Below are 25,394 nucleotides of genomic sequence, written 5' to 3'. Positions count from 1 at the left end.
TCTTTCCTGCCATGGCAGGGAGTCAGACTAGATGATCTGCTCAGGTCCCTTCCGACCCTACAAACTATGAAACTATGAAACAAAGGCAGTTACAAAAATAACAAATCAGTTGGTGAGCCAGGGCTCTTATTCCATGTGGAACAGGAAGCAATGATCAGGGATCTCCAGGTACTACAATCTTCTTAAGAGCTCTAGTCTCAGTTCCCTGAATTCTCAAATCATTAAGATCATTGTTTATGGTGCCACAGGAATGCAGTCTAAGCCACCCTTCCTTTTTCCCTCTGCAATCTGCATTTCACAGGGGTGAAGCACCTACAATAAGGGATGGCTTGTTGCAGTTCTGCCACCAGTGAGAAAAGCAACTGCCACACAAGGTGAACAGGCTCAAAAACAAGAAGTGCTGAAAATGGTGCCTATAGCAGGTGGTGAAGCTGTGGAAGCCTGGCACCTTTCTCAGTGGTACAGAAGCGGTGAGCAACAACAACAAACTCTCTGTTTAAAACACTTTCCAGAGACCTTACTTTCTGCTCCTGGTTTTACATCTTGAGAATATATACATATTCTATATTTTACATCCTTCTTTTAAATTAAGGCTTCTTGTTTCATACAAACTGACCTGTATACTACTCACTGATGAGGACAGGTCCCACACTTTAAGATCTCCAGTTATAGATACTGCTACCAGTGAATCTTCTGTAAAAATATAATAAAAAACTAGTTAATATGAAACTAAATTAAACCATGGTGACTAGAGCCAAATAAAAACCCCAGGACTACCACTGCTATCTTATAGAGGAGATGTACTCTGTAAAGCACTGTTTTCACAACAACTTTAGCATGCAGGAAAATAGGCTATTTGCATACAGAAATGTCCAATTATGAACTTAACTGCAAATCTCCTATACAAATATTTGATCTTGTTCACTAATGTGAGGAAACTGGGTGAATAATTGTTATAGCACTTTGCACATGTAATAAAAGGAATCAAAACTTATGGCAAAGGTAAAATCTTTTATTAGACCAACAAGATATTTACACAAAAAAAAAAAATTATTTGCAAGCTTTCTGGCACAGGTACCCTTCATCAGGCACAAGAGATTGCAACTGTTATAAAAGTTCTCCTAGGCAGAAATACATTCGTATTTCACCTGGATACCTTGCACATATTAACTGCACTCAAATGGATTTGGAAAAAAAAAAAGAAGCAGACCCACTGGGGTTTCACATACATTATCTTCCTAATATTGCAACCAAAAGTCACTTACTCTGGTGGCATATCATGAGAGCTACGTATAATTAAAGTGCAACAAAACAGTTCTCCTCTGCTAGTCAGATATCTATTTCAAAAAGCAGCAAACACTACATTAAGGTTGAGAGAAAATTAAATTTAAAATGTATTGGCAAATGCTGATGTATTTTGCATCCTTAATATTTTTGTGAAATATGAAAATATATTCTCATGTTAATTAAAATGAGGTGTAGAAAAAACCTGTGGGTATGCACAGTGCTATCTGAAAATTAATTTATGGAAAGAAATGGTATGTCCATATGCTACACTGAATATGCATCTACAGTGTATACCTTGAATCCTGGTGGAGTGAACAATGCACATGCAATTGATCCAATCAGAAGACTGAGTAGATATTAAAGTGTGAAGAACAGCCAAAGTCTTAGCATCAATGATAAGGACATCCTGATATTCTCCACAACAAAGAAGCCAGCCATCTCCTGTCATTCGGAATGAACAATGGTAATACTGTCCAAATGGAATTAAATAAGTAAAGGTTAACATACAGAGCTACACAAGTTCTTTTGCATACTATTTTTAGCTTCTTCACATCGTACTTTTTTTAAAAACCTTAGTTACCAAGGCAACAGTATTAAACAGTATGTTAATTTTTTTAACTTCATTAAAACTCTATGGGTGCCCCAAAAACATTTTAAAAAATCAGAGACGGTAGAAGCAGCATCTCACTGCTTGGGTTAGTGTCACAAACATTCTGGAGCAGGATACTTAGCTCTTAAGATGAAGTGCATGCAAAATATAAGTGCCTGCTCATAGAGAGATGTTCACATAGACAGTATATCAAAACTGGTCCATGCTAGCTGATGTAGTAGTAAATTTAGTCAGGCTTCTGACCTACTTGACTAGGAAAACAAAAAGTCCAGAAGAGCTGATACTGCTTATTTCAGTTACATGTTCTGAGATAAGGAATCCTGCATGTCTTATTACCCTGTGCACAGATGCCCAATTAAGTGAACTTGTTTTGGTTTCTCCAAGGTTGTATTTTTTCTCTTTCTCTGTCTTAAGTATAAATATGCTTGTAAACTTAGGAGTAGGAGGATTCCTTTGAAACAGACAAGTGAGTGATTCCCCTTGTTGTATGAAATCCTCCCTGTGATCACAGTATAGCCCTAATTTAACCATAACGTGAAGTTTGATTTCTTCCACACTAATAATTAGCTTCTTGGTTGACTTTGAGGAGTTCATTTGACTGCATTAATCCCCAAGTAATTTTGGGCTTACTGATTTGAGAAACTTTTCTTTTTCCACATGTTTGCAATTCTACTACAGTTATGAGCAGGTACTCAAATCTTAAAGCCTCCAGGTTAAAAAGGCAAAGGGTTTATAATAATTTATTTTCCAGGAGGAATCCTGGACATACTAGTTAAAAAGCTTTAATTTGTTAGTATTCAACAGAGTTCCTCTCTTTTGGGGATGAGGATGGGGGAAAGAGGGTAAGGGCAATATGTCAGAGGGGTAAGCTAGCTGTTGGGCTCTGGTGCTCATTAGCTAAGGTGGGTATTATTTTTGGCAAGGATTATTAAAGTTGTAGTCCAGTCCAGGGCAGGCAGCAGGGGGGCAGGCACAAGGGGGTTAAAAATTCAAAGTTTTCTTGGTTTTCAGTAAATATTTGAACATTTTTTGTATATTTGTGTGCATAATTGTTATAAAACTGCTCAGCCACTTCAAACAAGCACAAAAACTTCAAACAAGTACAAAAACTTACATGAACATGATATTTTGAAAAAATCCTTGCAGGGTTTTTTATTCATTATCTCTACGTACTTTAAATAGGGGCTGGGATGACACAAGTGCAAAGGCACATGGTTGACAGCCCAGAGATAGCAGGTTCAAGACCATAGCAGAAGCACTCATGGTGCAGGTATGTCAAATTCCAACGAATCTGCAAAATCTGCTAGATATCTTTTCAGAAGGACATGAAAAAGGAAGGAAGGATGTACTTTAAATTTTGGACACATAAGCTGTTTTATCTATTACACTTAACTGACTAATGACTGAAAATTACAAAGAATTCAATAGATGAGGAAGAATGAAGAGAATGATCATAACCTGGGAATATTTCTTGGGTTCCACAAAGACAAACCAACAGGCTTTCAAATGCTTGTTCCTATTTTTAAATAAATTAGCTCTTAATTGGCAAATTTGGAAGAAAGGTCTCACATTTGCTTAACCACAAATTAAACATCCCTATTTGCTCTTTGCATTAAAATAACATTTTAAACGGCAGGTGCTGAATTTGCACTGTCTTGACATTTGCCAATTACAGCTCAAGCTTACATGAACTGCGGAGGCAACCTACAAAACCTGATTTGTGAAATGTTAATTAGCAACCAAACAACAGTTTTTGTGCTGATACCATCAAAATCCTCATGTGTCTTTAAACCGTCAAAGAGAATAACCTTCTGTAGGAAATAATATTCCCACAAATATGACAGTATATTTTTACTATCTTTTTTAAATCTCTACAGGTGAGACACTCAACTTCCTTTCAATGCCACTCCATATCTCCTAATAGATGACATGGCTATTTTTCTCTGGAGCTGAGTATATTACTTCTCTTGCCCTCCCCTAAGCTACTTGGCCTCAAGAAAAAGGTCTAAGACTCCATGTCTGATCTACATATGTACTAGTATCAGACAAATAAGCAAACCCATATTGTAACCTCTCTGTAATCCTTAAACCTATATCTAACTGAGCCAAAAGAATAATCATTAGACAGGCTGTTAAAATGCTACTAGTACTGAATACATATGATAATACGATGTAATTTATATTTATTATTTTATTAAGGTCTCAGAATCTGTTGATAAAACTATAACAGTACATTTAATTCTAAATATGCTGCATAATGAAACACCAAAGAATTAAGGCAATTAAAAGCTATCATGGAAAAACACACTTATATCTGCTAGCATTACCTCTTCAAGCTTTAAAACATCTAGCTTCTGAATTCACTTACAACTTGAGTTGAATGCAAGCTCAGTAAGGTCCCAGACTTTCATCACTTGCAAGTTTAATTCAACCTAGACCTTCCTACACAAGAAAAACAGCCTTTTAATTAACCTAGGGGCCCTAAGCTCTTCTTTCACAAATATGTCTAGAAATAAACTAGCTCTTCGAATCAAATCTATTTATGCTGGTCTCCTAAATCATATACATGTATATTCTCAAACACACACCCACACACACACACTCTAACATCAAGGTACTCAGAACATACCTGGATATAGTTCAAAGCAGACACTTGAAAGGGAATTTGCTGAAGAAAGATTTAAAGCAATTTGGCATCTAAAAATAAGTGGTCTGCTGCTGAGCTCTGCCATGAATGAAAGTGCACTTTAGGAAAGGCAGAGTCTCACTTTCTTGTAGGTTAGCAGTTAGGCAATCAAAACCCTCAAATTAAGTTTTAAAAAGAACTTGAGCAAATTATCTTACAGAATGTTTGGCCATATGATTTGCATTTATACAATATACCATTAAGACTGCTAACATTGAACTTATATTTTGTATGTATGCCTAATAAAGGATAATACAAAGACTATGGGCCTTACTGCACATCAGTACCTGAAGATCAAATATCACAGGCAATAGCTATAGTGGTATTACTTTCTAGAAACATTAGTGACTGGAAAAGAACAACTTCATTTGAATAAGAAACAGAGATGAAGCACAAAAAAAGTTTTAGTTTGTTTCCTAGCTGTAAAATGAGAAAAGAAAAAGTAATAAACAGCAAGAGACTACATATGCATTGTGCTAAGTTCTTTCCCTGTGAAGTATGTTACAATCTTAAATCCACATATTACTAAAAGAAAAAGAGAATACTGTGGTAATAGTGTGTGCTGCTTGCATTGTAAAAGTATTTATACAGTCCATGAAAAGTTGCCGTACTTACATAGATTGCTGTATGCCTATAAGGAAGCTTTGCCTTCTCAATGCACTGGCCACTAGTGACATTCCAAACACACATCTCCCTGCCAAAGATAACTTCATATTATTCTCTGTCATTTCAACTCAATTGGCTGGAATAATTTTGTGCCCCCAAGTTTTTCTTTAGTGCTGTACTTAAGTGCAGTCTGATCGTTTATGTGGCTTTTTGTTACAGATTACTGGGTAAGAAAATGTTGTGGTCATTAGCACAGGATGACATGCAGTATCTGTTTCTTTTTGTTTTGGTAATTACACCCTGCTGCTTCACAGCAAACCTTACTTTAAGGCCAACTCTGGTCTACAACAAATTGTAGGTATACTGCCATTATGGCTCATCAGTGTGTCAGTATAACTATCATTCATTGGAACTACATCCTACTGAAAATGATTCATTTCACTGAACTTAAACTACACATTTTGAAAAACAATGCATCTTTTGCCACACCAAACTTACTTCTTGAAATAAGCCATCATATTCTGGTAAGAAGAAACAGTGCCACCATGAGGCTATTTCTGAACCCTGTGCTTAACACAAGCACTTCATGTAAACAATACAGCATTTCGTCTACACTTCACTGTATTTATAAAGTTGCAGATTATTTTAGGAATATCAGCTTTTAACCTTTTTTGTATAATTATCCATTCTACCTCTATTTAAACAATATTCAATAAACTGTGGAACCAACATCTAAATGTTGTATAACGTATTTCTCTTTCAAATGAAAGCTTAAAAATATGCTGAATTATGATAGCTCAGCAACTGTGTTAAAATCTGAAGTCATTAATAGAGTTAAATGGCCATCACCATTCTTTATAGAAAAGAAACAAAAATGTCAACCTATGTAGCAATTTAAATTTGACTAATAATATTTTCATATAATAAGATAACCCAAAAGGATCATCTCATTTATAAATTTCCAGGTGCACTTCAGTAACAAAATCCACACAAGATATAATCCAAAAACTTAGAACATAAACAAACTGTTGTGTATTAATCATTACCAGGTGGTCAAATTATCTTTTCCACTGGTAAATAAGGTGCAAAATGACTGACTTCAGTAGTTACTATATTTTTACATGGTTTTATTGACAGCAGAATTTGAGCCACAGTTTCTATACATTTTAAATTGGCACTCCCTTTATACCAAAAGGAGAACAAAATTTGATAAATATTGCATCTCGGTATCTTCCTTCTCTGTCAGATACTGTCCACAATTTGGTTCATCTCAAATAACTCCAAGCTTGTCCTATACTCACTGGGTGTATATGAATTACTTGTACAAAGAATAAAGGGCCAAATTATCATTTTCCCCCTTTTTTATTCTATTATCTGTTGTTTCATTTGGTCTATTTTTGTATCATCATATATTATGTTCTGTTTTATATTTTTAAATTGATAGAATGTGTAATTGTATTGTATACTTGTTGGTAAAAGCATATATTAGATATATTTAATTATATATAACTTGATTGTCAATTTTACTATATTTTTAGCAAAAGCTGTAAATAAACTACTACAATACATCAGTGGATACATGCAGGTGGAGATATATTAAGATCTTAACAAAACAAATTCAACATTTTATAGAAAAAAGGAAACAAAAATTGCCCATTATGCATTCTCCTAAGATAAATAAGCAAATGAAAAGAGGGAAAGTCTGCTGTTTTGATGTGGCATTAGAGGAAACTAGCTCTTCTTCCATGCAATATTCTTAACCTCAAGGAGACAGCAGCTTGAAGGTACTAAAAAAGTGAATGATCCACAGCCTAGAAAACACAATCTGACAAAGCTTGCATCTCCTGAAGAGTAGGCATCCTATTTATACTCATTTGATCTTCATGTTGCTACTTCCAGAGCTTTGGAATGGATGTTTTCCCCTTATATGGTACACATAAGAATTCACCAGTGCTTTGGTGGCATAAACATTTTAAGAAGTCTGAAAACCATTTGTTCTGATGTAAATGCATTCCAGCTACTCACTACAAATCTATCCAGTAGTAGAATATTAGAATATGAACACCTTTCATTATTTCTCCAAATAAGAGCTTCCCATAGCAACTGGCTTCAAGGGAGTCACCCAGGTAGCTGGAGAAGACAAGCCCAAGTTAGGTGAGAAAAAGAGCCTTTAAGGAGAAGGGTGGTAGGGAACATCCCAGGGAAGCCTGAGTCTCATGCTAAAGACATAGATTTAACTACTTTGCGTGGGTTCCAGATTGGAAAATAGAGAAGTGGGTTAGGGACACCATTCTCTAATGGACTCCCTCGAAGATGGGGGTCACCAAAGATCCAGAGATTGACTACTACACAGGTACTATACAGGCAGGGAAAAGAAGAAGGTATGCAACTCACTTAGCCAAGTTTTAACCCAGAGGACATGAGCTATGTGAAGAAACTGAGACAGAAAGCACTGCACTCTCTCTCCAAAAAAAAGATGCTCCTAATGCTAAATTGGCCAAAACAAACAAACAAACAAATAAAAAAACAGGTTGGAGGACATGAGCGTGCTTCCTTCAGAAGCAGCCTTCTCTTTCACACTACAGTTTCTAGATCTGTTAAGTACACTGTGAGTTTGGACACTTCAATTTCCTCCACAGCCTCAGTCTCTCAGGAGCTCTGGATTACTAAAGGGTACCTTGTCCCTACATCCGATTTGTGCTCCTGGTTTACAGGGTGCCTGGCTGGACCCTTGGATTACTCATTCTTTTGAACAGGCCTCTGGCAACCACATGAAGTCTCTGGACCTATCAGCCCACTCTGAATTCCAAGGAGCTCATCATGACCTGCATATTATATATCAAACAGTCTGTACATGCCGTCTGTACATGAAAGAAGCACAGGCCCTCTTCACAAAGGAATCCTGGAGAATAACTTCACTATAAATAGTAAAAAACCTCCACCCGTCCCACATGATGAGGGAGTGGATTAAAAATTTGCTGCTAAATGCAGACTGCAACCTTGAACCTGGCCACATAGTTTGTGATTCAAGTAGTAGGTAACTGAGTCCGAATAATTACCTACCCATTTTCAGTAGCACTGACCACATATGGCTGTTTCTCAAAGTCTCTTGCTTTTGCCAAACATGTTACTGAAGCAGTGTGGCCAAAGAGAATTTCTCTTGATGAAATCTAGAAGAGTAATGGAATTATTTTACTTAAAAACAAACAAACCAGTACTTGTTATGTGAAATATAAGTGACCCAGAATTGGGAAACACATCTTTATCACAGAATAGTTCACCATATATCATCATCATTTATAAAATTCAGACAGTAACCAGCTGGTCTGGGGATGTACAATCATAGATGTAAAAGGAGCACCTCCTTTTTGCATGTTTGCACACAGGAAAAAATGCAGTCCCTGTGAGTATTATTGTGACTGCTCCTTCTGAGTGGCTTCTAAGGTACAAGATACCATACAGGGCACAGAGAATAAGACACACTGACTCTATAGCTTATTACTTATTTACTTCCTTCATCAAATGCTAGGAACAAGTCCATCCCTAGTATCTAGTGAGGTAGGCTACTGCCTGCAAAATTTCATGTCTCTGAATTACTTAGTCTCTATGGGTGCCTATACACAAGGGCAGAGGCTGCTCTGAAGCACTCTGAGTACACAGCAACAGAGCAGACTTGAGTCTGCAGGAGCAGAGCAATTACCGTGCTCCAGCACCCTCCCGTGTCTTGTGCATCAGCATCCCTGCACTTCAAAACAGTAGCGGGGCATCCTGCCACCATCTGAAATCACAGGACACTGATACACAAAACACTGCAGCACTTAATCAGAGCAGCTCTCAGAGCCTCTGTGATTAAAGCACCTCCCCCCACAATGTCCAGAGCACACGTAAAAGTGCCCTAAGGTTCCACTCTGCCCTACCTTCTGTCTGGATTCAGGGCAATGTCGTTAACCACTTGTGTACTCAGACAGTGAAAGTGGCTGGATACCAAAAGAAAAAGTATCAGCAAAGAACTTAAGCACAGGTTTAAGTGTTTAAATAATTCCATTGACATTGATGAGCTACATTAAAAGCAAAGACCATTTCTTGATCTGAAAGCTTAACTTGATGGAGGGCATGGATACAAACAAATCATATTGAGTGACTGGTGTGTATGTATATACGGACACTTCCTAACTATCAACTAATCCTCAATTCTTGTGTGTCCACTCTATTCTGCAATAAGAGGAAGCTAACCTACAGTAATTCAGCAGTTGCTTTATTCAAGTCTAAACTGCCTTGGTTTAGCTTCCACTTATGTGGGGTAGTGCAGACAGAAAACAATTACCACAGATTAACTGACCCAGAACTTCCCTCCTTAAACTTCATGTGTGTTCACCTGTTCATAACCAGAACCAGTAACCTGTATCCTAATAGTATTCTAAATCATGAAATGCCCTTTTTTCCTGCCAAAACAATGTTAAGGAGCTAATCTGTGGTTAACAAAAATAATTTAAGTGCTTTACTTAAAAAAAGATCCAGGGTGAGCACATGACATTCTCTTAAGGGGCTTAGCAACAAACATGTTCCCTCTGATATCTCTGTCCACCTGGATGCTCCAGGATGATTTCACTGGAGAGATGTAGCTTTGGCTAAGCAAAAACAGGTCAACTGAGCCCAAAAGAGCACCACAAGACTGCATCTAATTTTCTACACTTGAAAACACACCAGGTTAAAAGCAGCTGGTGATTTGCTAAATCATATACTTTTGTTCTAAAGTTATAACAATTTAATTTTAAATGTTTCATCCCACCTGGTTCATCTTTCCTCCAAAATTTCAGAGATGAGCTTGAGAGCAAAAATAAATCTTTCCATTTCTCAATTCTTTCACTCCTGTTAGCCACATTTGTATAATGAGCATTTATTCTCAAACTCTAAAAGAACACTGGGCTACTGACTTTAAAGCAAAGCTCTTAAGGACAGGACTCAAATTTATTCAAGTATTCTGGCTGCTGTCTTCCATAGTACTTTATCACAAATAAGGGAGCCATGACTCTAAGTTATTTGTAGATTATTTAAGTCTGCAAAGAACTGGCTGATCATATGAATTCTGCATTTCATTCTATAGAATTCTGAATTTTTATATTATGTTGCTTCATTACTTTCCTTCAACAAAAGCAAACACAAACTTTTACATGTATTCTAAATAAGTGCCATGGTCTAAATGGGCTCATGTACACACTACACACTGTGACTGCAACTGCATGTCTGTTTCCATGAGCGGGATTTCCTGATGCTTTAAAAGTCTTTCTTGTGCATTAAACTAAAATTCCTTGGATGTAGTTTAGTCTGGTTCACCAGGGATTAAAGCATCATGTCCCTGGATTCATTGCATGTAAGCACAAAGACACTCAAAGAAATGTAATGAGCCCTTTGTCCACCAGATGGTGCTGTAACTTTTTTGTGGTTCACCTCTTTGAATAGCTTTCGAATTGCTTCTGCCTTTTTTTCTTGTGTGGTTTGCCAGATCCCTGCTTCCACAGCTGTGTGGCAGGACATGGGCAGAGGTTAAGTGGGGGCCCCACGCTGGGGGAGCAGTGCTGGACCATCCCGCTCTCCTGCAGTGCTGGCCATGGACCCGGCTTAATTAGTTTTAAAACCTAGTGTGTGGAAGCACAGATGCGACGCTCCAAAATAAACAAGTTTAAAATTTATAAACCTATTTAATTTAATGAGGATTAAAACCCATGGTGTGTATAGGATCCCAATAAGGTTATTATAAATTATATGGAATACAAGACTTCAAAACCGACTGCTTTGAGAAGCAAAAGTACCAACACAAACCTTTAATTCTGAGGATAGATTCCAAAGACATATTTGTCCTTCCTGACTTCCTGTAACAATAGTTTGCTGGTCCTCTGTAACCATTATGGCAGTGATGCTGTGAGAGGGTGCTCTTTTCCCCCACAATGCTACTGCCTGCATCGAGATCTTCATAGTGAGCAAAGCCTGAAAATAAAAGGAAAGTAAATTAGTTCCAAGCCACAGGAAATCTGATGAGTATGTCATGATGACATCTGAAAGGGATGGCAACATGAGAGTGCAAGGAGCAAGAGCACCTGAAATTTGAAATCCTGGTTCTTGAGAAATTTTTAGTTGCTGCTCTGTCCCACTGTTACCTGCTTATTGCTATTCGTTATCAAAGATTAAATATACTGATAATATGGGAACAACCAGGGCGCAATCCCACCAGGCAGCAACAAAAACAATCCATATCCATTTAGGTCATTATGGATTACATTTCCTTGTATAAAACAGCTGATCAAGCAATGGTTGTTCAAGCAGTAGTCAGGTGCTATATATTTTCTCAGAGGAAGGATTATAATTTCAAACTGTGGCTTTAATTTCCTTTAATTTTGTTCAGTCTATTTTAATTTGCTGTTCAATTAACTGTCTTTGCTGTTTCCATATCTTACTTCAATGGATGAAAGTTTGGAGGAGTGATGATATGGTTATGTCATCATACATGTAAGGTGTGTGTGCGTGTGTGCATGCACAATTGCACACACACACACACACACACACACAATGCTTAAATAAAATCAAGTCTCTCTTTCCCCTTCCTAACAGCCAGTTCTCCACCAAAACTCAAAGCTTCCCCACAGTTAGCAATCCCACCTTCTCCTTGCAGTGAACTTCAACGCAGCTCACAAAAGGCTTTTGCCAGTGCAGAACAGGTTTCAAAGAGAATCTATTCAGGCCATTCAGGAGATTCCTATGCACTCCTCTTTCTCTCTCACATGACCCCCTCAGGCCTCCTGGAGCAGACTTTCTCGCTGGAAACTCCATGTGCTCAGGGGGCAAGCAGTAGCACGGAGAAAGGTGCATTAAATAAAGATCCAGTTGCTACAGTTCAAATGGAGACTCCTTATTATTGCTCTGTGTATGAAATGCTCACAAAGGGGTGGAGGTCCTCAGCTATTCCTTCTATCCTCAAGTATCTGGCCCTGTGGAAGGAAGGCTTAGCTGCTTTTGACAGCAAGATATCTTTGTTTCCCAATTTTTGTCAAAATGGACCAGGAAAATAGAGGGCTTTACCTGCATACTGGGCCCTCTTGCCTAATCTCAAGGCTTTAGCATGAGACTCAGGCTTCTTCAGTATTTCACCAGACTTTTGGTGCTACAGTAATAATGAAGATGATATTGTCTGGATGTTTGGCTTTGCCTTAATGCCTCTGCATCAGTATAGCTGTAAATGGATGTTGCATTTTTCCTGGAATAAACCATTTTATTGGGTGTGCAGTGCATGTATCAGACATCCATGTCAGCTGTCCCAGGATAAATCCTAAAAAGGTTCACAAGTTAAGAACTACTAATAGTTTATACTAGGACATCCCAAAGTACGTCTGAATGGTTGTCCCACCACTGCAACATTGAATCAATGGTAGAAAAACAGCAGTACATTCAGCTGCTCACTAATCCCCGTTCAGAAGTGTGATTCTGTGAATGTATTTACTTGCCAATCCTGGGCATCCTGTTCTGGGACAAACATAGGCACAACCTGTCCAGTGACAAATGTAAAAGTCTGTTCCTAGTTCAGGATGACAGTAAGTGAACTGAAATCCACCTTTTGCAGGCAGTTGAAGATTTCCTCAGCCCAATGTTTCAGGTGCAAAAAAGAATAAAGAGAGGCATACAAGTATCAGAAGGCCACAGAGCTAGGGAACCTGTGGCATAACCTGTGGCAAGTATGTGGTCCCCATGAAACCTAAAGGCTGCTCCAAGTTATACTGGAGGTAGTGAGACCATCAGTGGCCTCAAATGTGAATATTGGAAAGATAACTTCAACTTACTGCCTAAAAGCTTTATTTTTTCTTTAGTTTGTGCCTGAAAATGAAAGTCATATCAGGATAACTCAGGGAACCCTTTTGGGGGAATATTCTTAGATAACTATAAAGTAAGCAGGAAGAATTCAGTGTTTTTTATATTGAGCTAGACTTGGAGTCTGAGAATATAAATATCAGCATCTTCTCTCTTCCAAACAGCAAACCCGAATCTTCTCTGTCATTTACACACAATGGAGTACATAATAAATGAATTGTTCCCTTCTGACTCTCCTTTAAATTAGGTTTGAATTGACTTTGCACAATTCTAAATGATTACAGATCAAGAAAGAATAAAGCCTCCTATTTTTTATCAAAATATTTATTCCTGAACATCTGTGATGGACCAGGGGATTTATTTTAAAATGTTTGTTTTAAAAGTGTTCGTGTTTTAATAAAATTCCCTATTAACCCTTCTTTCCCTCTGTACAAGCTAGAGTCTCCACCAGGTGGAGGGTGATCAGACAAGATGGACCTCCAGGATCAATACAGAATTTAATACCTTCGTTGACTCTTCAGCAAGGTGAGTTTGAAGGTGACACCCCAGAGACATTAAGGCTAGGGACCAACATTCAAAATGCCTGAGCCTCAATTGATTAAATCTTTGCAGGTTAGTCTAACCTAGCTAGGCTAAGCCAGTTTGTAATGATAAAGACATCTCCTCTACACTGAAGAAATGCTGGCACATGCCTGCAGTGGCTCAGGCTAGAAACCGGGAGGTGCTAGAGCAGCCCAGCCTCCCCTTCTACAGTTCTGAGCTGAGGGGGAGCATGGCCAGGCCTCAGCAGGATGTTCCAATTAGGGAGGGGTGTAAACCTCCACCTTGCCTGCACCATCCCAGGCTTTTCCCTGCTTGCTGCTTAAAGGGCAGGAGTGTTTTCAGACCCCAGCCGTGGCTAGCACTCTAAGACAAAGAGCAGGTGTGCAATGCATGTATCTGTTGGTGATGCTGAGCTTTTCATTCTCCCTCTCCCTGCTTCTTCATACTGTCTGCAAACCTGACAGGTGAGGGTGCCGCAGGGGGTGATAACACAACATTTATCAGCCCATCAACAAAACAAAAGTCCCTCATTAGTTCAAGCTCTTCTTAAAACAGCTTTTTCCAAGGAAGGAACAGAGGAACAGCTGACCTGTTGATTAGCTTCAAAAAAGACCTAAGTGGACACTGTTCTGTCCATCTGTCACAGTGAAATTGGAGACACATGCACACAAGTGCACGCACACATACACACACCTCTGAGCATTAGCTAGCATATCACATGCCTAGGGTCCACAAGGATGGGTTCTGGGCTGTGGGAGATGGGAGAGAAGGAGGAGAGGGGGGAAATCCCTGCTTGAACAATGAGCGGTGGGGCAGGGGGAAGCAAGGAAGACCTAGCCAGAGCTCTGGCTAGGGACCAGAGGGATGGGGCCAGCCTTGTTCTCTGGACTAGAGAGCCCTGCCCAGTGCTCCAAAGCTTCTGGGTGCTGGGGGACTCTGGTTTAACTTAAACCAGGAAGTGGTCTGGGACAGACATTGCATAAACTGGTCAGAGCCAAATCCGTTAAGTCTGATACTACATTCAACCAGGTTTATCTTAAACCAATTCCAGCCATTTTGAAACTGGTTTATGTGCACTGAACTTACATTCTGTTACAGGTTTAAACCAATTTGTGATCACTTAAACCCGTTTATGTGTAATGTCTGTCAATAGCCTACAGGAAGCATCACAATATACATCATACCATAAATTCTAACATGGCACACATGCAAGCAATTTATGGTGTGATAATATAGCAAACCAGCCACAAAAAGTAGATCAGATTTAATGCAGAATATCTTTTGTCACTGGTTTGAATTGTGCTTTAATTTGAACATATAGCATGAACATCCCAGGACAAGAGCCTGAGTTCAAGGAGCCACTCCACAATATGAGGATCTCTGTACCCACACGCAGCCCAGATGTATGCATGTCCTTTGAATTTGCCACCTTATGTGTGGAGCCTGAGATGGGTAAACAGCTTCCTCATTTGGGGTTCCCCTCCACCCAGCATGTTCAAAAAGCATGAATGCAACTGGCCCACATATGTGTCCTTTGAAAATGCTGGTATGTGCAGGGTCTGAGTGGGAGCCAAATCCCCTCTGATCTCAGATACCGTACTCACTGGGACATCTGAAACTGTGTCATGCAGTTCACACATAGAACATTTAAAGCCAAATGGTCAATCAATGGGCTAGGGCAGCAGGCAACCCCTGGGTCCTGGCCACAGACACATCTTGGCCCTTGGAAAGCAAATGAGTAGCCTCACATTGGGAAACCTGTCTCACAATACTTGGAGGTCTGGTGATCCTTTGGAAGTCCATATGCCAGCAGACATGTGATAGGATCTGAGGAATATTGTCCCAGATCCCTAAAATCACATGCCATGCCATGTACATCTGGCAAGGCAGTGTGCACAATTACCGGGGTCCAGGATAAAATTCCTCAGTACTATTGCCAGGGTCCCAAGGCATGTAAAAACAAAAAAAAAATTTAACTCAAATCTCTGAAAAAAAACTATGAGAAAACTGATGATCTACTTTCACACTGCTTTGTTTTGGATAGGCTATTGTAGATAAAAGATCATTTACCAAAACATTACCAAAGGCAAAATCTTACTGTCAATTGTTATGTTAATGCCTGAAATTTTACAGAGACATTTTGTACATGTTGCTTTGTATTTGGCCTTTCTGAAAGTAACATAAATACAAGGCACAGATTTAATGCAGTATCAATAAGTCAACATTTTTTACAAGACATTTTCCCGCCTCAGCTCACAAGATATCTTCCTGATCAAATTAATTGGATCCACAGGTTTCAGAATTACAGATATATAATTTTGTACAGAAGTTTCTCCTATTAGGATATGTGGCTTTTGAGAGTTACCTGGAAACACTTTGCATAACACACACACACACACACACACACACACACACACACACACACACACACACACACACACACACACACACACACACACACACACACACACACACACACACACACACACACACACACACACACACTCTGATAGTATTTAGCTTTATCAAAGCTATTTTGTTATGCTGATGCACCCAGAGCAAAATTTCGTGTATTTTATCAACTGATATATATCAAATTATCCTTTTAAAAGGTAAAATCTGTTTCCACAAAGTCAAATACTGCCCAAGGCATATCTGTGCTATATGTAGCTTATCGGCACATGTTAAATTCCTCTAGTGCTGCCCACTCAAGCATGCTTATTCTTGGTATTAGCCCATAACACAACTCTAAATCAAGTTCCTCACTCTCTGCCTCTCCTGCTCATGGCCTAATAAACTCCTTCCTTTGGCATGTCAGTGAATCATGCTACCCATGCTCCCTAGTAGCCTCCTCTCAAATAACCTCACCACCTTGCACAAGCCAGACTTTCCCCAACTCTGGCATGCTTACCCAGCATGCACAAACTGTCCTTTGTTGGTTCCTTGTTTCAAACCAGGCTTAAAACAGCATGTTTCTTCTAAGCCTGATGCAGAACGTTATTTGTCTGGAAAATAGTTTTATGAGGAAACTGCATCTCACATAAGGAGGACTACAGCAATTTTAGTTTGCAGTTTTGGATTCTTCAGGCAGAATCTAACTTTCATTACAAATGAAGGCTGTGTACAATGGCTCCTTAGGAAATGTCTGGGCGGCAGGACCCAATTACACCGTTGACTGCTTTGCTGTTCTCTCTGACCTGCTCTTTTCTGGCTTCCCAACCCTGCTTGGTCTCCAACACCACTCATTGCCTCACCCTCATCTTCCCAACTCAGCCTGCTTTCGGACTGATCTTGAGGCTTCCTGACCCTGCTTGTCCCTGAACTCTACTCATTTCTCCTGCCTCTGTCAGCACCTCAATCCCCGAGCAGCCCCATGACCTGGCATGACAGGAGGGTGCACCAGTTTGCGGGGGAGAGGGGTGGCAGGGAAGGAGCACACAGTTCTGAGAGCAGGGTAGGGAGTGTGGTCAGCCATCATATCCATGCCAGGAACTCCCAAATACCAGAGCTGGTGCTCTTAAAGCAGCAGCTGGAGACAATTTTGGAGTTCCTAGCATGGATATGCTGCTGGGGTATGGACTCTGCAGAAATGGGGGGTGATTCTGGCACCCCTTCTAACTTGGCATCCAGGGCACGTACCCCTCCCCACCTACTTCTAGTTATGCTACTGCTGAGTTGCACCATAGCAATTAGAGCTATGTGGAATTACTACAGCCTTCCTCTGCAGAATCACAGCACCCATGAGGTGATCTTGGCCTGCCACCTCTCTCTTGCCCTCAGGGAAACATGATTTGCTCATCTCAAAGTTTCTATTCTCTGCTGTATACTTGTTATGTAAGCATGGGCAATTCACATCCTTCTAAACTTCCGTTTCCCATTTCTAAAATTAGAACAGCGGTACTCTCCTGACTCAAAGGAGTGATCTGTGGATAATTTTTTCAAGTTTTGAGTATGAGACACGCAAAAACTAAGGAAAAAGTCAAAAAATACAGAGGGATATGAAATGTAAAAATTTGTGCCTGATCCCATGAAAGTCCAAGGTAACAACCCATCATTAACCTTCTTATTATATATCAAGACTGCTCTAGAACACATGAGAAACTCATTTATTTGGTGTCTCTTGTAGAGCTTTATCACTTATAGTTGGGAGGGATGTATTTTTGCTATAAAGAAAAAAATATCTTCTTAGTTGCTAATATAAATTTCAGAGCTCACCTGACTTCATGTACATCAAGGTCCCTTATACTAGGAATTCCCTTTCTGAGAACTGCTGCCTCAACAAGTTTGTATAATGAAAAATTGATTCTGACAAAAACCTCCATCCAGTAGATACAGATCATCCTACAACATGTGAATAAAAGTACCCCAAGCAGAAGTTTATAGTTGGTAAAAAAGGTCACATACACACAAAAGAGACCATCGTGCAGGTAAGGCAATCAGTCTGTCACAAAGCTTCCTAAGGGCTTGCATTTTTTATTTTTTTCTTTGCTAGAACTCTGCATTCTCAGATTGCACATTTACTATTAATGAGAGACTGCATCAGAATATAGTCTACATTTTATTACATTGGGTGCAAATACAAATGCGGTTGATAACTATGAATGAGTTAAGAGATGTGGAAGAATTACTTCCTGTACTTAATTAACAACTACATACTATTTCAGGAAAGATATGCTGGTTGAATTGATTAAAAGTTTTTGAAATAGCTTTTATAAAAAAAAAAAAGTGAGGGTGCTTCCTCTCTAGAATTTTTTTTTGTCTAGTGAAATTTATATTTTTGTTGGAGAAGTAAACTATCATTTGCCTTTCCATTAGTTTCAAGATCATGATAAAGTGCAGGGACATACATTTTAGGCACAAGCTGAAAATTTTCATGACAGTTTTGTAAAGCTGCTGTAGCTCAGATCCTATTTTCTTTCCACGTTTCTGATATTCTGTTTGGCTTTAATTATCTGACACCTTCTCTTTATCTTTAGGTAAAAATAAACAACTAAATTGCCACAAACATTATATTGTTAATAAAACTAAATTAGTTACTTCCAGTAAAAAAAGAATCCTCACCTGTTGCTCCAGACTGAATTGACAGTCAAAAAGCCTGAGGCTTAATTGATTCAATCTTTGCAGGTAAGTTTAAGCCAGGGCAAAATACAACCTGTGGGCCAAATACGGCCTGCCAGGCCATTCTATCCAGCCTGTGGGGCCCCTAAACAGTTTAGAACATTAATAATTATCTGCCCCTGGCTGCCCATCAAAGATGACAAAGTGCCAGCAGCAGCAGGACCAAGCAGCCACAGCAGCAAGGTTTGCCTGGCCCTGCCCCCCACCCCAGCTGGAAGCCCCTGTCTAGCAAAGGCTTCTGTTCCCTGCTTCGCTCTGTCTGGGAGTACAACTCAGCTAAGAATGTAGGCCGGGGGGGGGGGACCACTGTGGATTGCCCCAGTCCTTGGGGGAAGCAGGGCAGCTAGGGGGAGGGAGAGTGGGGGAAAGAAGTGGCAGCAGGCAGGTGGGAGCGCAGCGACAGCTGGGTGGGAGCGCGGGGCCAGTGGTGGCTAAAGGCAAGACAGCAGAAGTGTTAATCCTGGGCTGGCATGGGCTATATGGAGCCAGGCTGGGCTGCAACAACAGGGAGAGGGGGGAGCTGGCCTGGCTCCACAGAGCTACTGCCAGCCTGGGCCCCACACTCCCACTGCCCCACTGGCCCTGACCCCGGAGCACTGGCCCCACACTCCTGCCCAACTGTCAATGTGTTCCTGCCCAGCTGCTGCCACAACCATTTCCCCACTTTCCCACCTATCTGCCAGCAGCTCCGGCACCATGTGGTTCTCAGCTGCATGGCCGGGACCACAGGATGCAGCAGGACCCAGCCCAGCCTAGCCCCACAATTCCCAGCTGGCTCCATGAGGTGCTGGCCAGGCCAGGCTGGCTCCTGCTGTGTTCTGTGGTTGTAGCCATGCAGCCAGGAACCATGTGGTACCAGAGTGGTGAGCAGGGTGGGGGGTGGGGAAGTGGCAGCAGCAGCAAGAACGGGAAGGTAGGGAAGTAGCAAGAGAAGGGAAGCAGTGGCAGATGGGGTGGGGGAGGGGAAGTGGCAGTGACCAGGCAGGTGGGAATACGGGGCCTGTGCCGGTGACCCAAGGCTAGGGTCTGCAAGGGCATGGAGCCCAGGTTGGCAGGAGTGCTGGTAAGGACTCTGCCTGCTGGGGGCCCCGAGTGCCCCAAGGCCTCATGGCCTGCTGCTGCCACTAGCGGCAGTGGCTGTGGGTACCCACACCGCCCCATGCACACCCCCCACACACCCTGGCCACCCACCCCTCCCCACATGCCACAACCCTCCCCCCCACATTCTCACTTCCCCCCACAACCCACTCCCCACATATCCACACATTCACCCACATGCTTACCCACCCATCCACACGCACCCACACCCCCAACCTGAAACACACCCCCACACACACATCCACTCCCTACCCCAGACCCCACAAGCACACATACCCATATACCCAGAACAATATACAAGAGTAAGACTTCATTTTAAGCTATTATACAATTACCTCTATGTACACTATGCAAACACAAGTAAATCAGGATGAGAATATTTTTTAAAATCAAATTAATGAATGTTGTAGTAGATATTTGATTGTTAGAATATAATTTGGTCTTTTTCTGGTAACAAGATGGCAAACCCCCTTGTCAAAAGGAGTACTTCCAGGAACAAGGGGAAGTACTTCTGGTGGTAAAAATCAAGGGATTAAGGGGTGGGAGTTCCAGTCCGAAGATAGCAACTGGGGGCAGGGTACCTGTCAAGCGGCAGGGCTACCCATGTATCCCTTGGCTCTTGCTAAAACTTGATAAGCAGCCCTCCAGCTGAACTAATTGCCCGCCCCTGGTCTAAGCTGTGTAGACTGAACTGATAAGTAAGTAAACAGGCAATTACTTTTGATTCCAGAAACGCAGCCACATGTCTGCAGTTGCCCAGGCCAGAAGGCCGGGGAGCGCATTCACTAGAGCGTACCCCCCTGCTCAGTTGGGGCAGATAGCTGAGCTGCCCACTCACCCTGCAAGGTGGGGAGGAAGGGGGTTGCGGGGGAGGTTCAAAGCATACTAGGATGCTAGAAGACTGAGTTAGCTTGAATCTGGAGAGGAATCAGGAGCAAAAGTTCAATAAACTGATTTAACCTAACTCAGTTAAGTCTGATACTACATCCATCCAGGTTTATATTAAACCTGTTTCAGCCATTTTGAAAGCAGCTTGTGTTCACTGAATTTATGCCATGTTCCAGATTTGAAACGGTTTCCGATCACTTATACCAGCTTGTGTGTAATTTCTGTGTTTAGCCCCACTGTTCAGCACTCTCTCAGATGCCAAAAGCTCACTCTAAGTTACAGCTATGACACACACCACCCTCATGCAAGTAGCTGCAGCTGGAAATCAACAGATTTCACATAAAGATCTCATTCTGAAGGGTTGAAAATTCCATGCATCCACTATCTGTAGCAAGCAGATCAATTTCTATAAAATGAAATAATTTTCCAAATGCGAACATATGATAGCATTATACATTTGTAAATCTGCCATCATACAACTCCAATGCCCGTGGCTTTAGTATTTATATAAGATATTAGTTAGAAATCTGTTGCAGCCACAAAACTGAGAACATGTCTGCTGCTGCCTGTGAAGTAGGAGGTTTTATGGGCCCTGTTTACCTGGAGAAATGGACAGGGTATATTAGAGAAAAGAAACAGTAATAAGAAAGAGAGAGAGAGAGAGCTGATAGAGAAATGGAAATAGCACAGAGATACAAAAGTTATAGGGCAAAGGTAAGGAACACTATGTAGAAAGAAAAAAAGAATGTTATGCTGGGGAAAGAAAGAAGCACAAAATGCAATGACACTGACAACAACAAGGGAAATGATAAACCAGGTAAAAAACATAAAAGAGGGAAAAATGTCTGCTAAAACAATAGCAAGAGCAACGTGATACATTTTAAAATATATACAGCACAGGCAGTTGACAAGATGTTGTTATTATATAACAAGAACATGCAAATGACTGGCTTTTTTTAATTGCTGGAGGTGTGGCCTTTTGATTTCTATTAATTTATTGTGGTATGGTAGCACAAGTACTTCTGCCTTTGTTAATAAATTTAGTTATCAGAGCACCAGACTTAGAGCAAGTTATTCAAATCCATACATTTCAACCCCACCCTCCAACTCCTCATGGGCCTGACAGGACCCTTGTGATCCTACATATTCCCTTGTTCTGTTTCCTTGTTGCGATCCTTAAGGCTCTGCCTGTCTGCCACTATACTTCCAGCCTGAAATTTAACAGGACTTCCCTTGGGACCTGTCAATGCTACTCCTTAATCGGCCGGAGGAGTCACTGTTGAGTGACATACAGCTCTCTCCTGGGGCATGAATATAGTGCTTCTGCCATCCAGGGGAGCAAGAGAACGGGACCAGGAATCAATACAACCCATTTTAACTAGCAAGAACCACCTAGTAATACCTTGTTTGTATTTCTTGAACGAGTGACACAAGAAACACTTATTTCATTCCACACAATAATTCACCACAATCAGAAGGAGCACAGTAAGGGCAACACCATCTCCCAGCTGCTGATTACATCAAAGGTTTGCAGCACAAATTCAATTTTATGATGTTAATCTCAGCCTGCCACTCAGAAATTTTCTCTGAGGGATATGATTTTTCTCTGGATTTCATTTTAAGAATGATTTTCTTCTTCTACAATCAATAAAGATATGTTTTCATCAAAAGACTCTATCTTGGCAGAATTCAATTGGCCATTTCAAACCCTTTTGGTGACACAATATTAATTAAAATAGTTTATACTGCACCTAAGCTGGAAAATGGGGCAGTGAAAACAGCAGCAACTCAGAACATATGTACTTTACACACTAGCATGGAATACAGTAGAATACTCTTCACCACATTTGGGTCTACATCCCCTGTCACTTATTTTATCATTTTAAGCTTACAAGGTGGGGGGGCAACTTCATGGGATTTCTTTTTTTTGCTAACTACAGAATGAAAGGGTGCACATACATCTGTAACAGTATAAACATTGAACACCTCTTCCCCAAACAACAAAGACTGCACACAAAAGGAAAATCAGGATGGATATGTAAATGTATGACTGAAAAAATACTAATGTCTATGAGCTAGTAAAACAGGTCCTTGTTTTTAAACATACTCTGAATGAATATGCAGTTATGTAATTTTGTTTGAACAACATATAAATTGGTCAAGTGGTTACAGAACCAGAAAAGAGTATATTTTGTATTACTCAAATGCTTGCTACTTACATCACTTAAATATTTGAAGGGCTTAAACCCAACTTCATTTTCTGCTATTCTTGTAGGTGTTAGTGTTAGCTACTACAAGTTCAAAACATGGCTAATAATAGTTTGCAGTTCCTGAGATCTTACTCATAGGAGTCGTGTCATGGAAGTCCAAACACATCCCATGGGAAAAAGTGAGTCGCATATTCAAGCACCTTACTAAATTGGGGCCTTGAAAAAACCTCACTCAGCATTTTCACCATGAAATCTTATCTAATGAATAGTGGCTATCACTTCCTGCAAAATGAGCCTCACATGTTCCACTGACTTGTGTACCAATGGCAGCTACGTAGCTTCTAAAGACTTCAGTGCAGTCCCAACATAGATACAAGGGTGGCTAAGGTGGACCTGACCAGTGCTATGGAAGTGACAAGGGCTACTGCAGTGCTAAGTATTATCTTCATTTATTTATGGAATGACATATACCAAAGAAGTCATGTTTAACATATATTAACTTTGCTGGAATTTCATTTTTAATATGCACTGAAGAGTCTAAATGAATTAACCATAATCAAACCTGTAAAACATGTCCACAATAACCTTATAAAAGGAAGGGTAAAGGAAGTCAAGAAGCAAAGAACACAAGAAACTGAAACAGTCTCAAGAATAGATTGACAGGCAGTAAACAGGCACTCCGCTTTATGGCAGCTGATGTCTCCCTTAGGTGACCTTGAACTTATTTAACATAAAAACCAGCTGATCAAATAGGTGATGTTTTGGGTTCTGCTACATAATACCCAGTAATGTTGAAATAATAAACAAAACTGGAATCAGTTACAAGGGGGAAACACTAAAATATTTACCACACCTATTCTCTGGCCTCTAATTAGCATGTAATCATCTCTTAGAAGAGTTTCCAACTGCATTGCACTGAAAACTGACAATCTTTCAACACTTAAAATTTCCCTTTATTTTTCATACAGTTTTGTATATATTATCTATCATCAGATAGGTGAGTTCCATATATTGTTGTTATATGGCATGCTTCTATTTAGTGTAAACACTCATGATTTATTATATACACTGGAATCTGCTTACAAGAAGCTCAGAGAGAAAAAAAACTATTCAAAATGAAATAGAATGAAAGACCCAAAGGGATTCTACACACTACAACGTGATAGTTGCAATTCTAATTACAGCAAACTTTTGCTTATAAAAAAGAGAAATCATCATGGGAAAAACCTACTTTTGTCATGTAATAGGATCCCGTCTACTAACAAACTTCTAGGGGGCAGAAGTAATATACAACAATGGGAATTTTGCAACTATTGATCCCAAAAATATCACAGTTATGTATCTGGCATTGCTGAAATGTTAAAACATCACAAAATATTCATAAATGCAGTTAGTATATCTTGCACTGGCTAAAATAGTAATCCCGATAGCACTGGTGAATCTGCTGGGATCACAGGGGACTGTGTGTTTTACTCTGATCAGACTAGCTTTCCTAATGGAACAAGTCACAATAACGCAGAAAAGACCAATTTAAAGGGAAAATGGAAAACAACAATCCACCATTTCAAATTAAACAGCAGCAACTGTCTAGCTCTCAAAATAATAAAAGAGTCCTCTTGGATACATGGAATGTATTCACCTAATATCCAGGGATTTATTTTATTTTCAATATAAATGTCCTCATCTGGAGTTGTGATTTTCAAAAGGAGCACAGCTGATCTATCTAGTCTGCTTTAAAGGAAGTTGTGGATACATCCATGGCAAACATCAACGATACCTAACTATGGCCCTTAGATTTCTTTGGTAATGGCAATCTAGGCTTCTCACTTCAGACATTTGAATATTATTAAATTATAGAAATTATGCAGTCCATCCTAAATGCACATGGGGCCAGATCCAGAGGGTTTGTTCAGCTTTTTACCCAGTCACAGATTAGGCAATCCTGCTCTTTAACTGCAATGAGATTTCGCTCATAGAAAATCTGCTTTAGGAACCAGGAGTACGCAGGCCCTGCTGACCAGAGGCACTGAGGACACACCAACCTCTTAGCCCCACACAGCTTTGAAAACATCCCTTGGCCACCAGAAGCTCAGTCTGGCTTCGGCTCGTGTCTGGACAAGCGCTGGCAAGAGAGACCCCCCTCCGCCCGGGGCTGCGCTGCCCTCCACGGCCGCGACACAAGTGTGCAGCCAGCGCCGGAGCCGGCGGCGGAGGGACCCTGCCGGGCACCGCGCTGCACGTGCCCAAGCGCTCAGCGCACGGGCCCTGGACCGAGGACTGGCAGCTGGATGTGAGGGGGGACGCAGCCTCGGCCCGCGGGGATGGGGAGGAGCGGGGGCGGAAACCTCGCCTGCAAGGAAAGCCGTGGCTGCAGGGCTGGGGACGCTGCGCACGCCTTACCTCCAGCGGCTTCCCGGCCGGCGGCGGCACCAGGGGGAGGAGGAAGTGGTGCCAAGCCGCGGCCCGGCTCGGGAGCAGCAGCACGCGGCCC

The 25,394-nt window shown here is 40.8% G+C and overlaps 1 protein-coding gene across 2 annotated transcripts in view; it reads right to left on the bottom strand.

The window, feature by feature from the left end:
- Nucleotides 1–25,369, bottom strand: part of WDR72 (WD repeat domain 72) — a 239,706-nt gene extending 214,337 nt beyond the window's left edge. For both annotated transcript variants that reach the window (XM_019533547.1, XM_019533548.1), the window contains exons 1-6: nucleotides 25,304–25,369; nucleotides 11,010–11,174; nucleotides 8,253–8,359; nucleotides 5,199–5,277; nucleotides 1,582–1,756; nucleotides 617–693 (exon numbers count right to left, since the gene is read on the bottom strand). In XM_019533547.1, coding sequence (XP_019389092.1) covers nucleotides 617–693; nucleotides 1,582–1,756; nucleotides 5,199–5,277; nucleotides 8,253–8,359; nucleotides 11,010–11,162 — 591 coding nt within the window. In that variant the 5' untranslated portion in view covers nucleotides 11,163–11,174; nucleotides 25,304–25,369. The remainder of the gene's footprint in view (nucleotides 1–616; nucleotides 694–1,581; nucleotides 1,757–5,198; nucleotides 5,278–8,252; nucleotides 8,360–11,009; nucleotides 11,175–25,303) is intronic.
- Nucleotides 25,370–25,394: the final 25 nt, after the last annotated feature.

The sequence above is a fragment of the Crocodylus porosus genome, unplaced genomic scaffold (assembly GCF_001723895.1).
Source record: "Crocodylus porosus isolate Cpor-Errol unplaced genomic scaffold, CroPor_comp1, whole genome shotgun sequence".
In the NCBI taxonomy this organism is placed as follows: Eukaryota; Metazoa; Chordata; order Crocodylia; family Crocodylidae; genus Crocodylus; species Crocodylus porosus.
The sequence above is the reverse complement of the archived record's forward strand: the minus strand, read 5'-3'. Positions and strand labels throughout refer to the sequence as shown.